The sequence below is a fragment of the Schistocerca nitens genome, chromosome 6 (assembly GCF_023898315.1).
Source record: "Schistocerca nitens isolate TAMUIC-IGC-003100 chromosome 6, iqSchNite1.1, whole genome shotgun sequence".
Lineage (NCBI taxonomy): Eukaryota > Metazoa > Arthropoda > Insecta > Orthoptera > Acrididae > Schistocerca > Schistocerca nitens.
Genome location: NC_064619.1, coordinates 597,863,444 through 597,890,904, shown reverse-complemented (window position 1 = coordinate 597,890,904; position 27,461 = coordinate 597,863,444). Strand labels below are relative to the sequence as shown.

At 45.2% G+C, this 27,461-nt stretch overlaps 1 protein-coding gene across 2 annotated transcripts in view; it reads right to left on the bottom strand.

The window, feature by feature from the left end:
- LOC126262904 (monocarboxylate transporter 1-like) overlaps positions 1-27,461 on the bottom strand; it is a 116,666-nt gene that overhangs the window by 25,831 nt on the left and 63,374 nt on the right. For both annotated transcript variants that reach the window (XM_049959808.1, XM_049959807.1), the window contains 3 exons: positions 27,085-27,228; positions 24,497-24,922; positions 8,642-8,959 (listed from right to left, as the gene is read on the bottom strand). In XM_049959808.1, coding sequence (XP_049815765.1) covers positions 8,642-8,959; positions 24,497-24,922; positions 27,085-27,228 — 888 coding nt within the window. The remainder of the gene's footprint in view (positions 1-8,641; positions 8,960-24,496; positions 24,923-27,084; positions 27,229-27,461) is intronic.

The following is a 27,461-nucleotide window of genomic DNA, read 5'->3' as shown; positions in this document are numbered from 1 at the left end:
ACTGAGACAGCAATTTTGCTCTGGTAAACAAGGTGGAACCACTACAGACCAAACCCCTTCGAAGGAATTTGAATGTGGTCCGAAGGGGCAAAGGGTGTTTATGCTATTTCAGCCCTCCTGTTTCGCGCCCTTCTGTGGAGTGATCATGGGGGAAGGGGGATGGAGGCAACATTGACATATGTGTGAATAAAACAGCGAAGAGGCCCATAAACAGCTCGGCGACACCCACAGTGCATGCCGCGCAAGTTTGTTGACCACATGAAAAACGTGCATGTCCGAGACTTCAAGATCCATTTAGCTGAGTGCTGCTTCTTCACTGCTGCTCTAGCGCCTGAGGGCAGGCAACCCCACCTAAGAAATGTCGTTGGTGTTGTCTGCCCTCAGGTGCTTGAGCATCAGTTAAATGGGCTTGAAGTCTCTGACCAGCACTGTTTTAACGTGAATAACAAAAGTGCTTGAGTGGCACCGAGGCTTTTGCCGAACTGTAGTGTCTTAGACATTTTGCCGTTTTATTTAAACATGTGTCAATGTTGCAGCCCTCTGTGAAATAAGATGGCTGAAAAACCAAAAACCCCTCTGCTACTTCGGATCACGTTCAAGCTTATGCGTCGCAATGGAAGACATTTACGCAGTTTCGAAAACATGATACTTTTCTTTTGCAGTGTAGCCCTAACGGTCAGACAGTCATTTGTATTTACTGACTGCACCGCTTCGACCAAGAGTACTTATCATAATTCTAATGTGTGGACATCTGGCGCCTAGTACAAAACACATAATTCACTGGCCGCAATTGGCAGCTCGTGTGCAGCTTGTTTCAGACAGCCAGAAAACCACGAGGTTGTAGGAATATATGTCTTCAAAAATTTTGTCCTTAAGAGTACTCTGTGTTCATGAAGACGTCTTCTAGTTTTAGATCAACATAAAAGACATAAAATCAGGTATCTACCTTACCCATATGCTTAACACTGTCTGAAATACAAGGTATCCGTAAACAGTATCAACTGTAAGCACTGTAGAGTGTTGGTTCCTGGTCACAATTAGGGAGGAACTCAAACAGTTTTAAATAATAGCATGCGCGAATATTGTATTATCCAGCTTGCAACGCCATATACGCAAAATGGCGACACCTGGGCTTAAAGCGTTTGGCGTTCTGCAGTTTTCTAAGGGTGAATATATAATTTCGGTTCAACGCACGTTTCGTTTAAAGCTTAATTATGGTCCCACATGTGACTAAAACATCCGTCTATGGTGCAGTGGTTTCTAAACGATCGTATGCTTGTAAAGAGACAGCACGGCATGACCAAAAGTGTCTGAAGAGTATGTTGACCGCGTCAAAGCATCTTACCTCCATAGTCCTAAAACGTCGGTTCGGAAATCAGGTCGTGAACTTCAGCTGCCAAAGACAACAGTGTGGAAAGTTCCAAGAAAACTTTCAAGCATCAGTTCATACCAGGTTACAGTTGGTATATGCTTTAAAGCCAGATGACTATAATGTATGTTATAACATTACAAGTGAAGTGTTGAGGCGGGAGGATGACGTTCTTGATCATGTGGTGTCATGTGATGAAACACCTTTTCATCTAAGTGGGAAGGTAAACATCCATAGTGTTCGTATGTGGTGTTCACATCATCCTTATGAACGTGCACAATATCAAAGACATTCTCCAAAATTAAACATTTTCCGCGCTGTGTCCCGACAGTATATGTGTGGGCCATTTTATTTAGCTGAAGTTACGGTAACAGGGGTAGCTCAGCTACATATGTTGCAGAAAAGTGCCCTCCCCAATTCGAAGTGAACCTGTAAACTTTATTTCGCAACAAAATGGTTGTTGTTGTTGTGGTCTTCAGTCCTGAGACTGGTTTGATGCAGCTCTCCATGCTACTCTATCCTGTGCAAGCTTCTTCATCTCCCAGTACCTACTGCAACCTACATCCTTCTGAATCTGCTTAGTGTATGCATCTCTTGGTCTCCCCCTACGATTTTTACCCTCCACGCTGCCCTCCAATACTAAATTGGTGATCCCTTGATGCCTCAGAACATGTCCTACCAACCGATCCCTTCTTCTGGTCAAGTTGTGCCACAAACTCCTCTTCTCCCCAATCCTGTTCAGTACCTCCTCATTAGTTATGTGATCTACCCATCTAATCTTCAGCATTCTTCTGTAGCACCACATTTCGAAAGCTTCTATTCTCTTCTTGTCCAAACTATTTATCGTCCATGTTTCACTTCCATACATGGCTACACTCCATACAAATACTTTCAGAAAAGACTTCCTGACACTTAAATTTATACTCGATGTTAACAAATTTCTCTTCTTCAGAAACGCCTTCCTTGCCATTGCCAGTCTACATTTTATATCCTCTCTACTTCGACCATCATCAGTTATTTTGCTCCCCAAATAGCAAAACTCCTTTACTACTTTAAGTGTCTCATTTCCTAATCTAATACCCTCAACATCACCCGACTTAATTCGACTACATTCCATTATCCTCGTTTTGCTTTTGTTGACGTTCATCTTATATCCTCCCTTCAAGACACCATCCATTCCATTCAACTGCTCTTCCAAGTCCTTTGCTGTCTCTGACAGAATTACAATGTCATCGGCGAACCTCAAAGTTTTTATTTCTTCTCCATGGATTTTAATACCTACTCCGAATTTTTCTTTTGTTTCCTTTACTGCTTGCTCAATATACAGATTGAATAACATCGGGGAGAGGCTACAACCCTGTCTTACTCCCTTCCCAACCACTGCTTCCCTTTCATGTCCCTCGACTCTTATAACTGCCATCTGGTTTCTGTACAAATTGTAAATAGCCTTTCGCTCCCTGTATTTTAGCCCTGCCACCTTTAGAATTTGAAAGAGAGTATTCCAGTCAACATTGTCAAAAGCTTTCTCTAAGTCTACAAATGCTAGAAACGTAGGTTTGCCTTTCCTTAATCTTTCTTCTAAGATAAGTCGTAAGGTCAGTATTGCCTCACGTGTCCCAGTATTTCTACGGAATCCAAACTGATCTTCCCCGAGGTCGGCTTCTACTAGTTTTTCCATTCGTCTGTAAAGAATTCGTGTTAGTATTTTGCAGCTGTGGCTTATTAAACTGATTGTTCGGTAATTCTCACATCTGTCAACACCTGCTTTCTTTGGGATTGGAATTATTATATTCTTCTTGAAGTCTGAGGGTATTTCGCCTGTTTCATACATCTTGCTCACCAGATGGTAGAGTTTTGTCAGGACTGGCTCTCCCAAGGCCGTCAGTAGTTCCAATGGAATGTTGTCTACTCCGGGGGCCTTGTTTCGACTCAGGTCTTTCAGTGCTCTGTCAAACTCTTCACGCAGTATCGTATCTCCCATTTCATCTTCATCTACATCCTCTTCCATTTCCATAATATTGTCCTCAAGTACATCGCCCTTGTATAGACCCTCTATATACTCTTTCCACCTTTCTGCTTTCCCTTCTTTGCTTAGAACTGGGTTTCCATCTGAGCTCTTGATGTTCATACAAGTGGTTCTCTTATCTCCAAAGGTCTCTTTAATTTTCCTGTAGGCAGTATCTATCTTACCCCTAGTAAGATAAGCCTCTACATCCTTACATTTGTCCTCTAGCCATCCCTGCTTAGCCATTTTGCACTTCCTGTCGATCTCATTTTTGAGACGTTTGTATTCCTTTTTGCCTGCTTCATTTACTGCATTTTTATATTTTCTCCTTTCATCAATTAAATTCAATATTTCTTCTGTTACCCAAGGATTTCTACTAGCCCTCGTCTTTTTACCTACTTGATCCTCTGCTGCCTTCACTACTTCATCCCTCAAAGCTACCCATTCTTCTTCTACTGTATTTCTTTCCCCCATTCCTGTCAATTGTTCCCTTATGCTCTCCCTGAAACTCTCTACAACCTCTGGTTCTTTCAGTTTATCCAGGTCCCATCTCCTTAAATTCCCACCTTTTTGCAGTTTCTTCAGTTTTAATCTACAGGTCATAACCAATAGATTGTGGTCAGAGTCCACATCTGCCCCTGGAAATGTCTTACAATTTAAAACCTGGTTCCTAAATCTCTGTCTTACCATTATATAATCAATCTGATACCTTTTAGTATCTCCAGGGTTCTTCCATGTATACAACCTTCTATCATGATTCTTAAACCAAGTGTTAGCTATGATTAAATTGTGCTCTGTGCAAAATTCTACCAGGCGGCTTCCTCTTTCATTTCTTAGCCCCAATCCATATTCACCTACTATGTTTCCTTCTCTCCCTTTTCCTACACTCGAATTCCAGTCACCCATAACTATTAAATTTTCGTCTCCCTTCACAATCTGAATAATTTCTTTTATTTCATCATACATATCTTCAATTTCTTCGTCATCTGCAGAGCTAGTTGGCATATAAACTTGTACTACTGTAGTAGGTGTGGGCTTCGTATCTATCTTGGCCACAATAATGCGTTCACTAAGCTGTTTGTAGTAGCTTACCCGCGTTCCTATTTTCCTATTCATTATTAAACCTACTCCTGCATTACCCCTATTTGACTTTGTGTTTATAACCCTGTAGTCACCTGACCAGAAGTCTTGTTCCTCCTGCCACCGAACTTCACTAATTCCCACTATATCTAACTTTAACCTATCCATTTCCCTTTTCAAATTTTCTAACCTACCTGCCCGATTAAGGGACCTGACATTCCACGCTCCGATCCGTAGAACGCCAGTTTTCTCTCTCCTGATAACGACATCCTCTTGAGTAGTCCCCGCCCGGAGATCCGAATGGGGGACTATTTTACCTCCGGAATATTTTACCCAAGAGGACGCCATCATCATTTAATCATACAGTAAAGCTGCATGCCCTCGGGAAAAATTACGGCCGTAGTTTCCCCTTGCTTTCAGCCGTTCGCAGTACCAGCACAGCAAGGCCGTTTTGGTTATTGTTACAAGGCCAGATCAGTCAATCATCCAGACTGTTGCCCTTGCAACTACTGAAAAGGCTGCTGCCCCTCTTCAGGAACCACACGTTTGTCTGGCCTCTCAACAGATACCCCTCCGTTGTGGTTGTACCTACGGTACGGCTATCTGTATCGCTGAGGCACGCAAGCCTCCCCACCAACGGCAAGGTCCATGGTTCATGGGGGGGAACAAAATGGGGGAGGGGTAACAAAATGGTACCCCTCCCCAATGGCATCTCTGTGTACGAGAGTGATTCATCATCGACGTCCGTGACCGTTGGACTGGTCGTAATTCCTAGTATGGCAGAGCGCTATTCCGATGGCCACCACGTTCACCTGACATAACGCTGTGCGATTTTTTCCCATTTTGGATATATAAAAGATTTTGCCTACGTTCCACCTCTACCCAATTATTTGCCAGTGATACGGAATTTAAGAGGCTGTTGCTTCCATTACTCCATACTTACGGGCTAAAGTATGAGAAGATTTGGAGTTTAGGCTGTACATGAGCCATAAAATATATCTAACAAGGGGAGGCCGCCAATTGTGAAATTCAGATTCGATTCATACTGCGCATAATAAAAGCTCATGACCAGAGGTGTAATGTGGCAAAGCACCAAGATGCACTTCTCAGCCGCTGTCGAGAAAATCGACAGTTAAAAGAAACCGTTGCGGTGAAATACTCTCTATGATTAATGATTTTCCTCAGCGTCGTGGCGCAGCGGTAAGCGCTCGGGTGTGTAATACAAAGGTCGCCGGATCGAATCTCGCACCATGCAACTTTTTTTTTAGTATTTGTTTTTTGTAATTCAAATGTGTATACGCACACACACACACACACACACACCTATATATAATTCCCGGCAATCAGTTGCAACAATTATGCATATAATAAGTTGTAGAAAGTCGTTCGTCGTGGAAAAACTGGCGACTTCGATCATCATTATGTTTTCCGCAAACGAAGTTGTATTTCACAAATGTTATTAATCGTCTTCATAATGTTAACCACTTATAGTTAACGGAAGACGTAGAAACGATATTCCGAAACGAATACGTATAGCGTAAGTCAAACGTTCGAATTGGAATAGAGACCCCACGAACACAAATTCGCTGTGGCAGGTATGAAATATAAACTCCGTTACTCGCTCGTTACACTTTAAGGACAGATGTTGCATGGGCCGAAACGAGCCGCCGCATAACAGCGTAGTTGCCTGCTAACTTTGAAAGAAGGTAGATGCGGTCCCTAGCGCAACTTATAACATCGTCGAAAATTAGTGCGGACGGGAGAGCTTTGGTACACCCTGTTAAAAAAACGGAAAAATGGAGGCGGTACAATAGGAGAGCGATCCACCTTTACCAACATGCATAAGCAATTCATTAATAGTTATATATATATATATATATATATATATATATATATATATATATATATATATATATGAATTACAAAAAACTAATAATTAAAAAAATTGCATGGCGCGAGATTCGATCCGGCGACCTTCGGATTACGAAAACGAGCGCTTACCGCTGCGCCACGACGCTGTGGAAAATAATTAATGGTAGAGAGTATTTCACCGCAACGGCTTCTTTTAACTGTCGATTTTCTCGACAACGGCTGAGAAGTGCATCTTGGTGCTTTGCCACATTACACCTCCGGCCATGAGCTTTTATTATGCGCAGTATGAATCGAATCTGAATTTCACAATTGGCGGCCTCCCCTTGTAAGAAAAACTAGGTCAGTTTACCTTCAGTTTGATTTGTTGTAAGAAGTCTAAATGAAATCATTGTAATGTGCCATTGACTCTCGGACACACTATCAAAAATGCTGCTCAGCACATATGGAAATCAGTTTCCTTTCCATCCAAGTTTGATGGCTGTGAACCATATTGTAAATAAAAGAAATATTTATACACTGCTAGAAGATAAGTACACGATTTTGATATGATGGCGACATATGCCACCTGGGGAATAGTAGATGTAATGACAGTGGTTTCAATGTCGTCCGTCAACAGACAGCATAGTGGTGTAGTTACCAGAGCGCCATCTGTGTCTAACCTTCAATAGGGAATGTTCACAGCCAGAAGGCTCAGTGCAGTTCAGACGTGTGAGACAAGCAGGCAACTGTGCCACGGAGACACATACGTGCTTCCTGCGGCCATTTGAGCGGGATGAAAGGAGTTGAATTGTGACCTTCGAAGTGGCGAGATGGTCCTTTCGGCGAACTGCCACACAGGTTAGACGTGCTGCGTCAGTTGTGCAACGATGCTGGTATCAGTGTTCACGCGAAGATTCTTACGCACGCAGAAGAGGTTCCAAATGTCAACGCCGAACAGCCGCCCGCTTGGATTGTCGTATTGCAAGGGCAGCAGTGGCAGACCGTACAGCTTCCACAGAACAGATAAGAGGGAGTGTGGGCCCAGACGTGAAACACGACTGTTGCGCATCGGTTGCTACCAGCAGGACTACGGGGCCGCACACTTCTAGTCCGTTTCCTACTCACGCCACAGCACAAAAATGCCCGGCTCGACTAGTGCCGTCCGTGGCGCACTTGGAAGATGGAACGGCGCGCCATGGTCTTCAGCGATTAAAATAAATTTTGCCTGCACGGACGCGGTGGTCGTTTACATGTACGACGTTGACCTAGTAAGCAATGTCTCGTAGAGAGCATTCGTCCTAGAGACACTGTCCCCGTCCTAGATCTTATGGTCTGGGATGCGATAAGCTACAACTCTCGCTCATTCTGGTGTTCCTGAAAGAGACACTAATCACCATTCGTTAGGTGCAAAATGTTGTTAGACCCATTGCTTCGCAATTGTTGCAACAAGACGGCAATGTGTTGTTCCAACAGGATAATGCTCTTCCACGCACTGCCCGTGGAACTCAATGTGCTCTGAAAGACGGGCAGAACCTTCCCCAGTCAGCACAATCTCCGCACTTGTCTCCAGTCGAGCACGTGTGGGATATAAAGGGACGAGAAGTGACTCGTGCAACTCGTCAACCAACTCGTACAGTATAACGTGAACAGGTCGAACAAGCATGCAATAACGTATCCCAGGACAGTATTCACCATCTATAAGATCGACTGGATGCCAAAGTCAGCATCTGCATTGTCGCCCATAGAGGCAACACCACGGGCTAATATTGGTATCTCAGCATCGGTCGATATCTGGAACCTCAGAACCACTTGTGCAACTGAACTCTAAACGTAATCATTTCATATACATTCATCTTGAGTGGATTGGAAACCTCTTAAAGGGCGCACTATTTTTTTTTCGATAATGTATATCCTCAATGATTGAATACCAGGATTTTCATAGCATTGTATGTAAACCGAGTTGGTAGTCTATAGTTCTTCAAACGAGTAGACTAAATCGGCTGGCCAGGGTGGCCGAGCGGTTCTAGTCGCTACAGTCTGGATCCGCGAGACCGCTGCGGTCACAGGTTCGAATCCTGCCTCGGGCATGGATGTGTGTGATGTCCTTAGGTTAGTTAGGTTTAAGTAGTTCTAAGTTCTAGGGGACTGATGACCTTAGAAGTTAAGTCCCATAGTGCTGAGAGCCATTAGAACCATTTTTTAGACTAAATCCACAGTTTCTCAACAGTGTCTCTTGAACTGAGAGCAGAGTGCTATCAGAAGACGGTAAGCACAGGCACCCTTAACAGTCATGCAAGCAGTTGACCCACTACGGCGAGTAAGGAGGAGTGACTCACCTGAGCGACAGAGGCTACTGAGGACGGAACCCACGAGGAAGGTGACACGCGGCCGGACGTGGAACCGGTCCGTGAAGTAGTTGACGCCGAAGCGCGCCAGGCAGTCGCCGACCGCCCTCATGGTGAGGACGAGCGCCGTGTCTGAAAGCGTCAGGCCGACGTGCCGCTGCAGGTAGAAGGGCAGCAGCATGCCGTAGTTGATGGTGCCGGTCACCATGGCTGCCGTCCCCACAGTAACGTTCAGGTAGGCGCCACTCCGCAGCAGGTCCAGGTCCATGAAGGCTACGGCGCGACGCCAAAGGGGCCGTTTCTCTGCATCTGACACAAACAAATCGCCCCTCAGTTGCTCTGGTAAGTAGCGGAATTTGGTTACATTACACATAATGCTGAAAACTTACGTTTTAATCTGTTTTTACCGTATGGTTCGGTATGAATCAATTAAACTGGACCAGTCCACCGCTTCCCCACATTTCCAGTAACATTCAAAATCAATAGAAAAATCTCATTTAATTAAAACTAAGAGCAAGCTGTCCTCATTGTAACAGTCCCAGTGAGTTCAAAATGTCACTGCCGTTAGGAGACATGCTATTCTTATTCATCATCCACACTATAAGTCTTCTTCACTTTGCTTCCAAACGTCCACTAACAAAACATAAATCATTAAAAACAATGTGAATTTCTAAACAATTGCTTATATATAGGAATGTACTCCTCCGTCCAGGTATTCGAGAGATATAGACCGCCTGATAAATGAAGCGCCCAGAAGGCGAATTGGAAACGATATGAAACACCACGGGATGAGAGGGTATGCGATGTAATTTCAGCGCTTACAAAATCGAGTCATATTTACGCATGACTTGGCTGCATGAGGCCTCTTATCGGTATGACGTTGGCCTGAAAATATGTTGGCCTGAAAATAAGTATTGATTCTGTTGGGAAGGGTATATGAAGCAGTTGTATCCTCTCCTGTGGCATGGTGGCCCACAACTGTTACCGTAGTGTCAGTGAAATATAGTGGGTCATGCACTTGACTTTGGGACACAGTCCAGAAGATGTTTAATCTTGGAGAATCTATTTGATATTGTGGAGCTTCATCAGGATGTTCTGATCCCCAGATACAAAAGTTATTGGACGAACTAATCCTCGTTATTCTGGATATAGGCACCGAGACGAAGTTAACATCCGAGTTGGTCCCACACCTTTCCTATCAGAGACATATCTGGGGAAATCGCTGCCCATGAGAGTACTTCACCATCATGCAAACCATGGACATACATGCTATGTGTGGAAGGATGTTATTCTGTTCAAAAAGGACATAGCCTGTGAATGATGTACTGTTGTGCCATCAGAGGCACTACCAGCCACAACTTGAAGTCATACCGGTGCCTCTTCAAACCTTGATACCAGGAGTAACACCGCTAGGTCTCTCCAAAGTCGTGGAGAAATGGGGATTGTCCCAAGTTCGTTGCCGTACTCGCTGACGATGATAATCCAGCTGAACGCAATATGACAGCATTCATCAGCAGTCCCTGCGTCCTGGCCATGGCGCCATTCCCAGTGCAGCTGTATTGTGGTGTAACGACAGAAGGGACAATAATTCGCTAGTCTGGCTACTAATGGTCTCTGACCATTGGTGCGGGATGACCCATAATGTAGCAGAGATCCGTTACTTGTTATAGTATGGCAGATATGAAGAAATTACTATATGCTTGGTGCACAACACCTCGATCCTCCATTGTGATGGTCATTTGTAGTTGACCAGAACCTTGTCGACGAGTATACTGCCCTGACGTTTCCATGCCGTCCAACAACAGGCCTCCATTCATATCCAAATTCCCCACAAATCAGGATATTGCAAAGTTCTACAAGACGACCGAATGGAGACCTACAATTAATTATCTTTAAAACTCCGACAGGACTAACACAAGTACACGGCACCTTTGTGTCGTTCACAATGATCACTCTACATCTGACTGTGCCGCTGCTGCTGATGATGATTTCTGGGTGAGAAAGCTAAACAGCATCAGCAGCCTTTCATGCACTATACTCAGACGACGATGTTGAGGATGTTCTCGCCCCTTACATATCCTTCCAGACCTGGTGAGAAGCTCTGAACACGAACAACACTAATGCACTCTGGCGGTCGTTCTATTTGTGACACATAATTAGAAGTATAATCGTCTCTTTATCCGCAGTTGTTGTACATGTATGTGAAGTTTCATTGCAATCCGACCATAACTTCTAGGTGACACACTTTTTTGTCACCCAATATGTGCTCTCACAGTCTTTGTGAATATAAAATTTGCGACTACCGGGCTCTATAGGTAAATAAACCAATGGGCGCCACTTTTGGATAATAGTGAAACAAGTTTTACAATAATACAAGTGGCGTTCAATATGTCTTTGGTTTTACTCAGGATTGCACTAAATCATTTTATGCCCTAGTCATTTGTCCACATCTCCATTCAATGCGACCCCTTCCACAACCTCACTGCCCTATATACTTGCGTGGTACCACTCTACTAATCGATGTCGGAACAACGCCTTGTTGCAACAATAACCTCTCCATCATACACGTACTGCTTCCCACAGTGTGCATACTAATTGGACCAAACAGATGGGTGTCGGAAGGTGCGAGATGCGGATGAGGAAGAACAGCCCAATGAAGTTCTGTGTGCTCTTCTCGGGTGCGCAGACTTGTGTGAGGTCTTACATTGTCATGAAGAAGTTTGTTTACATTTATGTGGAGACGAACACACTGACGTCGTTTCTTCAGTTTCCCGAGCGTAATGTGGTGTGGTGTGGCAGCACTCCACTGACTGCCGTTTTGTTTCTTGTTCGAAGTGATGAACCAACGTTTCATCACTTGTGACGATGTTAGACAAAACATCAGCCTCGCGACGCGCACGCAATTCGGCACAGATGGTCCTTCGTTGCTCTTTGTGGTCTTACATTAAGCGGCGAGAAACACAGTGGCATACACCTTTCAGTACCCCAGCTGGTGGACCAATAGATACGCCCTGTTATGCAGCGAGATATCTGATGGTGATCCGTCCGTTACCTCCAATGAGAATATGTACGCGTTCTAATACACTCCTGGAAATGGAAAAAAGAACACATTGACACCGGTGTGTCAGACCCACCATACTTGCTCCGGACACTGCGAGAGGGCTGTACAAGCAATGATCACACGCACGGCACAGCGGACACACCAGGAACCGCGGTGTTGGCCGTCGAATGGCGCTAGCTGCGCAGCATTTGTGCACCGCCACCATCAGTGTCAGCCAGTTTGCCGTGGCATACGGAGCTCCATCGCAGTCTTTAACACTGGTAGCATGCCGCGACAGCGTGGACGTGAACCGTATGTGCAGTTGACGGACTTTGAGCGAGGGCGTATAGTGGGCATGCGGGAGGCCGGGTGGACGTACCGCCGAATTGCTCAACACGTGGGGCGTGAGGTCTCCACAGTACATCGATGTTGTCGCCAGTGGTCGGCGGAAGGTGCACGTGCCCGTCAACCTGGGACCGGACCGCAGCGACGCACGGATGCACGCCAAGACCGTAGGATCCTACGCAGTGCCGTAGGGGACCGCACCGCCACTTCCCAGCAAATTAGGGATACTGTTGCTCCTGGGGTATCGGCGAGGACCATTCGCAGCCGTCTCCATGAAGCTGGGCTACGGTCCCGCACACCGTTAGGCCGTCTTCCGCTCACGCCCCAACATCGTGCAGCCCGCCTCCAGTGGTGTCGCGACAGGCGTGAATGGAGGGACGAATGGAGACGTGTCGTCTTCAGCGATGAGAGTCGCTTCTGCCTTGGTGCCAATGATGGTCGTATGCGTGTTTGGCGCCGTGCAGGTGAGCGCCACAATCAGGACTGCATACGACCGCGGCACACAGGGCCAACACCCGGCATCATGGTGTGGGGAGCGATCTCCTACACTGGCCGTACACCACTGGTGATCGTCGAGGGGACACTGAATAGTGCACGGTACATCCAAACCGTCATCGAACCCATCGTTCTACCATTCCTAGACCGGCAAGGGAACTTGCTGTTCCAACAGGAAAATGCACGTCCGCATGTATCCCGTGCCACCCAACGTGCTCTAGAAGGTGTAAGTCAACTACCCTGGCCAGTAAGATTTCCGGATCTGTCCCCCATTGAGCATGTTTGGGACTGGATGAAGCGTCGTCTCACGCGGTCTGCACGTCCAGCACGAACGCTGGTCCAACTGAGGCGCCAGGTGGAAATGGCATGGCAAGCCGTTCCACAGGACTACATCCAGCATCTCTACGATCGTCTCCATGGGAGAATAGCAGCCTGCATTGCTGCGAAAGGTGGATATACACTGTACTAGTGTCGACATTGTGCATGCTCTGTTGCTTGTGTCTATGTGCCTGTGGTTCTGTCAGTGTGATCATGTGATGTATCTGACCCCAGGAATGTGTCAATAAAGTTTCCCCTTCCTGGGACAATGAATTCACGGTGTTCTTATTTAAATTTCCAGGAGTGTACTTTAGGAGTCTTAGCTGTGTGCGGCCGGCTGGCACGTGGGAAATCAGACATGTCTGAGAGACCTTGTTGCGATGATGACTGATGCTTCACCCAACGACTCACCGTGCTTTTGTCCACTGCCAGGTCTCTGTAGATGTTCTGCAAGCGCCTAGGAATATCTGAAACGCTCTGGTTTACCGCAAAAAAATTCAATGACAGCTCTCTGCTTGGAATCCACCTTCGTTACATACGCCATTTTGAAGGTACGTATAGCGTCGCTGCCTTTCAGAACTTCACGAAAGTATAGTGGCGGAAGCGAGAATATTCCACGGCGTCTCAGAACAAATTCCCCATTTTTTCTACCGAAAGTGGCCGAGAAGTGCATTACTTAATGAACGGCCCTCGTTTAATTAGAAAGGACAATGTAATGGTTCTACCTCGGTTGTTGGTTACCCTTCTTTATGGCATTTCGTTCGTACGATTTTCCAATTTCTGCATTAGTGGCCATTCGTAAATCGTATAGGTGAGAACATGTCGTACTACATTCAACTACTTAGCAGCGGGTTGGAAGTTCCGGCAGCAAGCATATGTCCGCAGCTAATAGCAGAGTTGTCCACCTCACGCTCGACGCTGAGGCCATGTTCATCCCAAGCAGGGGCACTTCCACGAACAAAACCGTCTGGGACATTTTTCCAGAACGTCTCCGGCGGGTGTCGTAAATTTTCCTGGCCCATCACGGGAAGGAATTGGTACTGCACTGTAACATTTTTGAAGCAGTGTCGTGGACGCAGCCAGAGAGGACTCACCACTGGAAGGGGCAAGACAGCAACTATGTAGTCATCGACTACCACCACAGCTGTGTGTCGCAGTTACGAAAAGAATAGGTTTTTTTTGGACTGCTAGCTTACTAGAAACCCTTCAACGAAGCGTCTGCTCAACCACATAGGCGAAAAATACATAAGACGATCGACGAGCACAAGAACCAAATGTCAGAGAACCGAGTGGCCACTCTAAGACTCAGTGATGGTTCCGCCTAGAAGGTGGCACGGTGCTTCCTACGCTAAACAACAGGGATTCCTCCATTTCAAGTTGGAAATGCGGTAGTCAGCGAGTCTTGACGGACGCCTTTGCAGCCAATTTCCAGCCAATAGACGAACTGATGGACAAAGCAGATGGAAATCTGGTTCACAGGTAATTGTAGCATTAGAACCAGCTGCTGCTAAAGAGATCCACTGTCAGATTCACTGCCTATCAGCAAGGAAGGCTGGAAGGATGGATCATATCTCCGACAGCATCCTACTACACCTGCCATCGCCAACTGTTGATCACTTGGTGGCCCTTTTTAACGCAGAAATTAGGGCTGGAAACTTTCCTGCAGTACAGATTTATGCACTCGTGGCCATCCACAAGCCTGGGAAAAATGCCAATTGCACGACAAGCTATCAAATGATAAGTCTACTCTCGGGAGGACCAAAGATGTTTGAGCGTCTCTTCCTGCGACGTCTGCTGGACCATGTAGATGTCAAAAAACCTTTTACCTGATATCCAGCTCGAATTCCGAATTGGTCATTCTACAACTCACAAATTTCTGCTTTTGGTGGAGGATGCAATGGAGTCCGCTAACCGTCACTAGTTCTCTGGAGCCCTGCTGCTCTCTGTCACCATGGCTTTCGACTCCTTGGGATGAGGGTCAACTGTATAAGACGCTAACACATTGAGTCCCAGCACTGCACGTGCTACTACTGTGCAACTACTTGGATGGATGTAACTTCGATGTATGCGCAGTCGACAGTGTCATCACGTCATCCATCGCCACCAGGGTACATTAGAGGTTGGTGTTTGGATTGCTCCTACATGCATAATGTGTGAAGCCGATGGAGAGCGTTGTACACCAAAAGCCTTATTGCACGGATACTACAGCAGAGACTTCTGACAGCGATAGTCAACTTGGCCACTGGGAGACAAAACTGCGGCTAACTTTCTACCTAAACAAGACTCAGGCCATCAGCATAACGAAGAGGATAGTGCCAGCAGTTCTGCCATCCGTCATCGTGAAGGAAACAGCCGTGGCAGGGTCCTTTCACGACTCAGGGATCTATATCCAGTCCTCAACTCACACTCTACGCTCCCAACCCACACCGTACTCGCTATCTGCAGGGTGTTACAAAAAGGTACGGCCAAACTTTCAGGAAACATTCCTCACACACAAAGAAAGAAAATATGTCGTGTGGACATGTGTCCGGAAACGCTTACTTTCCATGTTAGAGCTCATTTTATTACTTCTCTTCAAATCACATTAATCATGGAATGGAAACACACAGCAACAGAACGTACCAGCGTGACTTGAAACACATTGTTACAGGAAATGTTCAAAATGTCCTCCGTTAGCGAGGATACATGCATCCACCCTCCGTCGCATAGAATTCCTGATGCGCTGATGCAGCCCTGGAGAATGGCGTATTGTATCACAGCCGTCCACAATACGAGCACGAAGAGTCTCTACATTTGGTACCGGGGTTGCGTAGACAAGAGCTTTCAAACGCCCCCCTAAATGAAAGTCAAGAGGGTTGAGGTCAGGAGAGCGTGGAGGCCGTGGAATTGGTCCGCCTCTACCAATCCATCGGTCAGCGAATCTGTTGTTGAGAAGCGTACGAACACTTCGACTGAAATGTGCAGGAGCTCCATCGTGCATAAATCACATGTTGTGTCGTACTTGCAAAGGCACATGTTCTAGCAGCACAGGTAGAGTATCCCGTATGAAATCACGATGACGTGCTCCATTGAGCGTAGGTGGAAGAACATGGGGCCCAATCAAGACATCACCAACGATGCCTGCTCAAACGTTCACAGAAAATCTGTGTTGATGACGTGATTGCACAATTGCGTCGGATTCTCGTCAGCCGACACATGTTGATTGTGAAAATTTACATTTTGATCACGTTGGAATGAAGCCTCATCCGTAAAGAGAACATTTGCACTGAAATGAGGATTGACACATTGTTGGATGAACCATTCGCATAAGTGTACCTGTGGAGGCCAATCAGCTGCTGATAGTGCCTGCACACGCTGTACATGGTACGGAAACAACTGGTTCTCCCGTAGCACTCTCCATACAGTGACGTGGTCAACGTTACCTTGTACAGCAGCAACTTCTGTGACGCTGACATTAGGGTTATCGTCAACTGCACGAAGAATTGCCTCGTCCATTGCAGGTGTCCTCGTCGTTCTAGGTTTTCCCCAGTCGCGAGTCATAGGCTGGAATGTTCCGTGCTCCCTAAGACGCCGATCAATTGCTTCGAACGTCTTCCTGTCGGGGCACCTTCGTTCTGGAAATCTGTCTCGATACAAACGTACCGCGCCACGGCTATTGTTGTTTGTTGTGGTCTTCAGTCCTGAGACTGGTTTGATGCAGCTCTCCATGCTACTCTATCCTGTGCAAGCTTCTTCATCTCCCAGTACCTACTGCAACCTACATCCTTCTGAATCTGCTTAGTGTATTGATCTCTTGGTCTCCCTCTAGGATTTTTACCCTCCACGCTGCCCTCCATGCTAAATTTGTGATCCCTTGATGCCTCAAAACATGTCCTACCAACCGATCCCTTCTTCTAGTCAAGTTGTGCCACAAACTTCTCTTCTCCCCAATCCTATTCAATACCTCCTCATTAGTTACGTGATCTACCCACCTTATCTTCAGCATTCTTCTGTAGCACCACATTTCGAAAGCTTCTATTCTCTTCTTGTCCAAACTGGTTATCGTCCATGTTTCACTTCCATACATGGCTACACTCCATACAAATACTTTCAGAAACGACTTCCTGACACTTAAATCTATAATCGATGTTAACAAATTTCTCTTCTTCAGAAACGCTTTCCTTGCCATTGCCAGTCTACATTTTATATCCTCTCTACTTCGTCCATTATCAGTTATTTTACTCCCTAAATAGCAAAACTCCTTTACTACTTTAAGTGTCTCATTTCCTAATCTAATTCCCTCAGCATCACCCGATTTAATTTGACTACATTCCATTATCCTCGTTTTGTTTTTGTTGATGTTCATCTTATATCCTCCTTTCAAGACACTGTCCATTCCGTTCAACTGCTCTTCCAAGTCCTTTGCTGTCTCTGACAGAATTACAATGTCATCGGCGAACCTCAAAGTTTTTACTTCTTCTCCATGAATTTTAATACCTACTCCGAATTTTTCTTTTGTTTCCTTTACTGCTTGCTCAATATACAGATTGAATAACATCGGGGAGAGGCTACAACCCTGTCTCACTCCTTTCCCAACCACTGCTTCCCTTTCATGCCCCTCGACTCTTATAACTACCATCTGGTTTCTGTACAAATATTAAATAGCCTTTCGCTCTGTGTATTTTACCCCTGCCACCTTCAGAATATGAAAGAGAATATTCCAGTTAACATTGTCAAAAGCTTTCTCTTAGTCTACAAATGCTAGAAACGTAGGTTTGCCTTTTCTTAATCTTTCTTCTAAGATAAGTCGTAAGGTTAGTATTGCCTCACGTGTTCCAACATTTCTACGGAATCCAAACTGATCCTCCCCGAGGTCCGCTTCTACCAGTTTTTCCATTCGTCTGTAAAGAATTCGCGTTAGTATTTTGCAGCTGTGACTTATTAAACTGATAGTTCGGTAATTTTCACATCTGTCAACACCTGCTTTCTTTGGGATTGGAATTATTATATTCTTCTTGAAGTCTGTGGGTATTTCGCCTGTCTCATACATCTTGCTCACCAAATGGTAGAGTTTTGTCAGGACTGGCTCCCCCAAGGCTCCCGGGGCCTTGTTTCGACTCCGGTCTTTCAGTGCTCTGTCAAACTCTTCACGCAGTATCTTATCTCCCATTTCATCTTCATCTACATCCTCTTCCATTTCCATAATACTGTCCTCAAGTACATCGCCCTTGTATAAACCCTCTATATACTCCTTCCACCTTTCTGCCTTCCCTTCTTTGCTTAAAACTGGGTTGCCATCTGAGCTCTTGATGACAAGCCTCTACATCCTTACATTTGTCCTCTAGCCATCCCTGCTTAGCCATTCTGCACTTTCTGTCGATCTCATTTTTGAGACGTTTGTATTCCCTTTTGCCTGCTTCATTTACTGCATTTTTATATTTTCTTCTTTCATCTATTAAATTCAATATTTCTTCAGTTACCCAAGGATTTCTATTAGCCCTCGTCTTTTTACCTACTTGATCGTCTGGTGCCTTCACTACTTCATCCCTCAGAGCTACCCATTTTTCTTCTACTGTATTTCTTTCCCCCATTCCTGTCAATTGTTCCCTTATGCTCTCCCTGAAACTCTCTACAACCTCTGGTTCTTTCAGTTTATCCAGGTCCCATCTCCTTAAATTCCCACCTTTTTGCAGTTTCTTCAGTTTCAATCTGCAGTTCATAACCAATAGATTGTGGTCAGAATCCACATCTGCCCCTGGAAATGTCTTACAATTTAAAACCTGGTTCCTAAATCTCTGTCTTACCATTATGTAATCTATCTGATACCTATTAGTATCTCCAGGATTCTTCCAGGTATACAACCTTCTTTTATGATTCTTGAACCAAGTGTTAGCTATGATTAAGTTATGCTCTGTGCAAAATTCTACAAGGCGGCTTCCTCTTTCATTTCTTCCCCCCAATCCATATTCACCTACTATGTTTCCTTCTCTCCCTTTTCCTACTGACGAATTCCAGTCACCCATGACTATTAAATTTTCGTCTCCCTTCACTACCTGAATAATTTCTTTTATCTCGTCATACATTTCATCAATTTCTTCATCGTCTGCAGAGCTAGTTGGCATATAAACTTGTACTACTGTAGTAGGCATGGGCTTTGTGTCTATCTTGGCCACAATAATGCGATCACTATGCTGTTTGTAGTAGCTAACCCGCACTCCTATTTTTTTTATTCATTATTAAACCTACTCCTGCATTACCCCTATTTGATTTTGTATTTATAACCCTGTAATCACCAGACCAAAAGTCTTGTTCCTCCTGCCACCGAACTTCACTAATTCCCACTATATCTAACTTTAACCTATCCATTTCCCTTTTTAAATTTTCTAACCTACCTGCCCGATTAAGGGATCTGATATTCCACGCTCCGATCCGTAGAATGCCAGTTTTCTTTCTCCTGATAACGACGTCCTCTTGAGTAGTCCCCGCCCGGAGATCCGAATGGGGGACTATTTTACCTCCGGAATATTTTACCCAAGAGGACGCCATCATCATTTAATCATACAGTAAAGCTGCATGTCCTCGGGAAAAATTACGGCTGTAGTTTCCCCTTGCTTTCAGCCGTTCGCAGTACCAGCACAGCAAGGCCGTTTTGGTTAATGTTACAAGGCCAGATCAGTCAATCATCCAGACTATTGCCCCTGCAACTACTGAAAAGGCTGCTGCCCCTCTTCAGGAACCACATGTTTGTCTGGCCTCTCAACAGATACCCCTTCGTTGTGGTTGCACCTACGGTACGGCCATCTGTATCGCTGAGGCACGCAAGCCTCCCCACCAACAGCAACGGCTATTGGTCCGTGTTAATATATACATCAAATGGGCATCTGCCAACTCCGCATTTGTAAACATTGCACTGACTGCAATACCACGTTCGTGATGAACACTAGCCTGTTGATGCTACGTACTGATGTGCTTGATGCTAGTACTGTAGAGCAATGAGTCGCATGTCAACACAAGCACCGAAGTCAACATTACCTTCCTTCAATTGGGCCAACTGGCCGTGAATCGAGGAAGTACAGTACATACTGACGAAACTAAAATGAGCTCTAACATGGAAATTAAGCGTTTTCGGACACATGTCCATATAACATCTTTTCTTTATTTGTGTGTGAGGAATGTTTCCTGAAAGTTTGGTCGTACCTTTTTGTAACACCCTGTATAAGTGCCTCATACAAGCTCTCGTTAGACATACAGCAGTTGCTTGGGCCAATGCTGCCGACGCCCACATCCGATTACTGCAACAAATTCAGGACAGGATACAGCGACTGGCTCTTCACTTTCCGTGGGACTGTCCTTTGCGAGAACTGCACAGATTGGCTGATGTGCTGTGACTGAAAGTACGATATCGAGAAATTGTAAGGCAGTTCTGAAACATACACATCCGAAACCTGGGCAACAAAGGCGAGTGCCTAGCTCACTCTGCGATGGCCACACTGCCTTCAGGACTAATGGGGTACGATAATTTAAAAAATAACAAAAATAATCGTAAATAAAATAAACAACATCGTTACTTCGGTAGCATCAATACGTTCCATTAAATTTAGTGCAACTAATGGTACCTATATGTAAGGACCAGAACAAAACCCTGCAAGAGGGTTGCAGGTGAAATACAGTGTTACATCTTCACCTTCAATCGGAAGTTGGGATTGTCCAATACCGAAGCTCGTGTCATCGTCGTCTGTCCTAAGCCTCGCACTTCTCACAATCTGACAATAAGCACTGAGCTTGATCCAGCTTTCATTTCTGCAATGGCTGTCTCATAGCAGTTGCTTTCTCTCTTTCGCCGATAAGTGAATAGCAAATACTAAATAACAATCTGCAATATTTCTGGAACAATGGTTCAAATGGCTCTGAGCACTATGCGACTTAACATCTGAGGTCATCAGTCACCTAGAACTTAGAACTAATTAAGCCTAACTAACCTAAGGACATCACACACATCCATGGCCGAGGCAGGATTCGAACCTGCGACTATAGCGGTCGCGCGGTTCCGGACTGTACTGCCTAGAATCGCTCAGGCAACCCGGCCGGCTTGGAATAATCGAATACACAAATAGTTAAGTAGTAATTTCCTGGAGATGAATTTTCTAGGAGAGCTGAGTCTGTGTTTATCAGACAGACAATAAACTGATTGAAATGCCGGGAAGTAAACAGAGAATTCTGGTATTCTCTGACATTTCATCCATCGGAATTAGACAGGGCTTTGCGACACCTAAACTATAATGTTGAACCTAATAACCAACACGTTTCCAGATTGTATTTCTCCACGTATTTCATGCCATATTAGCATCTATTAACGTATCATACATTTTGTACTTTCTGTTCTTAGTACTCTTTTTGAGTTCTCCTTGTCAAATTTTCCACAAGTCTCTCAAGTATATTCCTCTGAATCTGATCTTTAATTATTGTGTTCAAATACGACAAAGAAGGTGCCTCTCATAGGTGATGATGACGATGAGGTCCCATTCTCCGAGGAGCGTAGGGGACGATGCAGGAGACCCGCACCGTTGTACTAGGCAAGGTCCCAGCGGAGGTGGTTTGCCATTGCCTTCCTCCAACCGTAATGGAGATGAATGACGATGATGAAGACGACAAAACAACACCCACTCATCTCGAGGCAGAAAAAATCCCTGACCCACCGGGAGTCGAAGCCGGGACCCCGTGGCAAGACCACGAATTGCGGACTCTAGGTAACATGTGCATAATCTTGACACTAGAAGATTATGTATTCAAGTCCTTTCAATGTCTTCACAGAAGAACTGCCCTTTATATTGGACCAAATACAGGGTGTTTCAAAAATGACCGATATATTTGAAACGGCAATAAAAACTAAACGAGCAGCGATAGAAATACACCGTTTGTTGCAATATGCTTGGGACAACAGTACATTTTCAGGCGGACAAACTTTCGAAATTACAGTAGTTACAATTTTCAACAACAGATGGCGCTGCAAGTGATGTGAAAGATATAGAAGACAACGCAGTCTGTGGGTGCGCCATTCTGTACGTCATCTTTCTGCTGTAAGCGTGTGCTGTTCACAACGTGCAAGTGTGCTGTGGACAACATGGTTTATTCCTTAGAACAGAGGATTTTTCTGGTGTTGGAATTCCACCGCCTAGAACACAGTGTTGTTGCAACAAGACGAAGTTTTCAGCGGAGGTTTAATGTAACCAAAGGACCGAAAAGCGATACAATAAAGGATCTGTTTGCAAAATTTCAACGGACTGGGAACGTGACGGATGAACGTGTTGGAAAGGTAGGGCGACCGCGTACGGCAACCACAGAGGGCAACGCGCAGCTAGTGCAGCAGGTGATCCAACAGCGGCCTCGGGTTTCCGTTCGCCGTGTTGCAGCTGTGGTCCAAATGACGCCAACGTCCACGTATCGTCTCATGCGCCAGAGTTTACACCTCTATCCATACAAAATTCAAACGCGGCAACCCCTCAGCGCCGCTACCATTGGTGCACGAGAGACATTCGCTAACGATATAGTGCACAGGATTGATGACGGCGATATGCATGTGGGCAGCATTTGGTTTACTGACGAAGCTTATTTTTACCTGGACGGCTTCGTCAATAAACAGAACTGGCGCATATGGGGAACCGAAAAGCCCCATGTTGCAGTCCCATCGTCCCTGCATCCTCAAAAAGTACTGGTCTGGGCCGCCATGTCTTCCAAAGGAATCATTGGCCCATTTTTCAGATCCGAAACGATCACTGCATCACGCTATCTGGACATTCTTCGTGAATTTGTGGCGGTACAAACTGCCTTAGACGACACTGCGAACACCTCGTAGTTTATGCAAGATGGTGCCCGGCCACATCGCACGGCCGACGTCTTTAATTTCCTGAATGAATATTTCGATGATCGTGTGATTGCTTTGGGCTATCCGAAACATACAGGAGGCGGCGTGGATTGGCCTCCCTATTCGCCAGACATGAACCCCTGTGACTTCTTTCTGTGGGGACACTTGAAAGACCAGGTGTACCGCCAGAATCCAGAAACAATTGAACAGCTGAAGCCGTACACCTCATCTGCATGTGAAGCCATTCCGCCAGACATGTTGTCAAAGGTTTCGGGTAATTTTATTCAGAGACTACGCCATATTATTGCTACGCATGGTGGATATGTGGAAAATATAGTACTATAGAGTTTCCCAGACCGCAGCGCCATCTGTTGTTGACAATTGTAACTACTGTAATTTCGAAAGTTTGTCTGCCTGAAAATGTGCTGTTGTCCCAAGCATATTGCAACAAACGGTGTATTTCTATCGCTGCTCGTTTAGTTTGTTTTGCCGTTTCAAATATACCGGTCATTTTTGAAACACCCTGTATGTTCGCTATGCTTCAGTGTTGATGTCGGTGGTCCAAGGTAGGTGCTCCTACTCGTGGTCAGGAGTCCAGAGGGTAGCAGTTTTATTGCTCAGCAAAATCTGATATTTAGCTTAGGTCTTGAGGTCTACATAGGCAAACTTCTCTGTATTTCAAATTGATAACGTGGGATAGGACAGTAATTTGCTAATAAACCATTATTGCACTACTCTTAAGCTAAATAATATGAACATGTGTGAGCACTCGATTCATTTTTACCATTTGAGCTCACTGATAGTGACAGTTGGGAGCTGCACATTTTTTAACATGAGCACTAAACATGAGAATGTCTAATTTATTAGTGTCAGATACTCTCAGTAGGTCCCAGTCAGAATGGGCTGTGAAAGACCCAAAGTATGTACAACTTAAAAGGTCATGTGATCCCTATGAACTCGCTCAGATCGCACGGGTTCCCGGGTTCGATTCCCGGCGTGGTCAGGGATTTTCTCTGCCTCGTGATGACTGGGTGTTGTGTGATGTCCTTAGGTTAGTTAGGTTTAAGTACTTCTAAGTTCTAGGGGACTGATGACCATAGATGTTAAGTCCCATAGTGCTCAGAGCCATTTGAACCATTTTGAACTCGCTCAGATCAATTGTGAAAGTATGTCATATGATGTCTATCCTGTAAGTACCTGCTACAAATACAGGCAGTGTTTACGTCTGAAGACTAAAATGTGTTACCTTTTTTTCATGGACTGGTAACAAGTGAAACAGCAGTAGTAACAGATCATGACAATTCACAGATTCAGAACTTATTATGTATTTCACATGACACAAGCACACACAAATCTTGCATTTCAATCTTGCAAAACAGAGGCGATCAGATGATACAACGTCAATTGCTGCTCTGACTAGGTGCCATTGACTGCAGTTACCTACATGCCAATACTACTGATGCACACACTAGTCTAAGAAGGCAACAATCCCAAATCCCTCAGTCGAATGTGGCAACTGAACAGGCAGCTAAGTGCCTACATCGTGTATTCTTCCTAACTATTTCATTTGCTAAAGTGGCAAAAATCCTATCTACCTCTGGTTCAATTGTTCATCATTATATTTCAAAGATTAATACTTGTGCGTATTTCATCCCTGTAGGGGCGGGTGCGGTCTGGAGGAAAGGGATATGCATATATGACACTTAAGCACAGAAAGCAAGACTCTATTGATAACCAGGTCACAGCTGTATAACATAGCATCATAACTTTCTCTGGTGGATGTACTGTTAGTAGAATCACCACTTACCAAGATGGCTGGGTGCAGCAGCATTTGTGTTGCTTAGTTCACAGGTAGCTAGCGATGGGTCAGAGGCGCCCTGTCTCGATCGCTTTTCCTGAGGTCTTCCAACTTCAGCTGGGGAGCGGAGAGCGCCACCCTCGGCTTCGCCCTTGAGCGGCTTCAGCTCGCTGGCGACTGGTCGGCGCGCGGCGTGCCACTCGAGCGGATGGAAGAGCAGGCTGCCCACCAGCCCGTGCGCTGACACGCCACTCATGATCAGCATGGCGCCGCCGAAGCCGTAGGTCTCCAGCAGCACCCAGACCAGGTACGGCATCACCATCAGGCTCACGTTGCCGCCCGCTGTAGACATGCCGACGGCGCTGCCCCGTTTCTTGAGAAAGTAGTTCTTGACGGCCAGGAAACCGGACGGTTCGACGAGGCCGCTACCGAGACCTGTGCATCGTACAGGCGAATCAGATGCGCTAAAATGTGGCTTATTGTTCGCCTACAAAAGAAACTTTGCTTAATGAAAATGTTTCGAGAAGGAATGGGCATGTATTGGGCCTTGGTAGTAAGGATCATTATTATAAGGCAAGCAGGGAGGAGGGGAAGGGTGGGGCAGGTTGATGTGCTTCCATTGCAAACTTCTCTAGCATGTAGAGGCCAGTGTACAGAGAATGTTTTGAATATGAATTCGTGTTCAGAGACTCACCATTTCCATGCCGTAGCAACAATGTTTAATGCTAAAAATTTGTCTTTCATACAGTGAGCCAACTGTTTCCATGTCAACTGTTCCCATGCCAAAAGCCCAGCTGGATAATCTTCACTAGGCGCTCTCACCTCAGTCAGCGAAAGTCTGTACCGAATATTTGGAAGACGAAAAGAGACATAAATGAAAAGGAGGTAGGAATGTAATGTACACAAGTACGTGAAACGCTGCATGAAGTGCTCCAGATGAAAACACTTACTGCAAAGCAAGTGCCATGCTCGTTGGCTACTTAATAAAAGGCTCCAAGGAGGAGAAGACAAAGTTTTGTGTTTTTAAAAGGTGGAGCATAATACGATGGGTCTGTGATGTCGGTGCACGACAGTAGAAAAATAACTGTATCCTCTATCAGTCGGAGAGCGAAGGGAATTAGGCACTGAAAAACATGAATATCGTCGTGTTTGCGGAAAAATCGTGACTGTGTTTTGCGATTTACATGGTCTCATCCAGAGTGAAAAAAAAGAGAAAAACAGTGATTTTCTCTCATTAAGCAGCGTTACTGATGCATCTGGACACGGTTCAGTGCGTAAGGATTATTCTTGCATGGAGAAACGTCGCCTTCTCAGAAATGACGTATTCTGACCTAAAAGGTGCTGGAAATCAGCATCCAAATATTGCTTCATTCACCCTGTTTGCCACATATAGCCTGATAGGATGCTTTTGTTTCTTTTTAGCCTAAACAAAAGGCACGGTGAGAAGAAACTTTCGTCGAATAAAATATTTATCGGTCCTCTAAACGAGTATTATGCGTAACTGAAACAAATTTCTTTTTTGAATGAATAAAACATGGGACTACTATTGGACTACATCTATTAGATTCAATTTCAAATTTATGTCTTTTGTCCCTAAGTGGTGGCAAGGACAGTATGTAATCAACTCGGCTTCAGGATATAATGAAAGAAACAAATTTCTTGGTGAACACATAATAGCCAGCCGGAGTGGCCGTGCGGTTCTGGGCGCTACAGTCTGGAACCGAGGGACCGCTACGATCGCAGGCTCGAATCCTGCCTCGGGCATGGATGTGTGTGATGTCCTTAGGTTAGTTAGGTTTAATTAGTTCTAAGTTCTAGGCGACTAATGACCTCAGAAGTTGAGTCGCATAGTGCTCAGAGCCATTTCAACCATTTTTGAACACATAATAAACAATTCACAGTTATGATGTGAAAAAGAGAACAGTAGTCACTTCAGGGGCATTGATAAAGTTTCTCAACTGGAGTACCAGCTTGGCATCATTGGTCAGTCCTAACGATGTCCTAACAGAGTCCCCCTCAGTCGATGTGCATGCTGGCTCGTGGCAGATTAGCAGAGCGCTGGCTACTGACGGGATTCCAGTACTCAAACCAATGGGGAAACGCAAGACCGAGAAACTGGGTTAGCCAAGCAACAGTTTCCTTTTCGACGTCATGTTGGCCACAGGCTGGCTGGTGCCACACTGGTAGAGCGCTGGTACCCGACGGGAGATCAATGATCAAACCGGCATCAATTGCAGCGACAATGAGCTGCAGACGGGCCTGGACACAAGGAGAGGCCTGTCCAGAGTCTATCTCAGAGCTATGTTGGAAGCAGCGTGAATGTTTATAATCTGTAGTTATATCACTAACATGAACTGATTGTGCAGATCCACGCTGCATACATTCGAAGAGACACACAAACGAAATGAGATACAAGACATAGTAAAAGTGGAGAAAGAATGTAAGGGAGTTTGGAGAAAAGCTCATGGGCAGTCCCGGAGAGTCTGGAATCGCAAAGGGGAGACAGGGAGAGAGAGAAATTGGCGAGGGAGAGGGAAAGAAAAGGCGCAAGAAAAAACTTCATAAAGTATACTCACAAACTGAAACAATTAACTGACCTATTAACATGCTGTACGTAATGATTATGTGGGTGAATGAGTTGGCGAAACTCGTGAGGAACATGCCTCCCGCAGTAAACAGACTGCCGACGATAGAGACTTGACGAATGGAGAACTTCTTCAGCAACGGCCCGGTGAGGAGACCTGTGAAAACAGTAGAAATAGTAATCAAGTTAAGCAACATACGCTGTCACACAGAAATGGCGTTTAGCTTTAAGATATTAATAACACGTAAATACAGTAATGCAGTTTTCTTCCTGAGGCAAATTACTGTCGTATCTACAGCCATATCACAGGATTTGCTGCTCAAACTGTGGACAACTTTCGCAGACGATTGACTTTATGCATTGAAGCAAATGGGGATAATTTTGAACAAT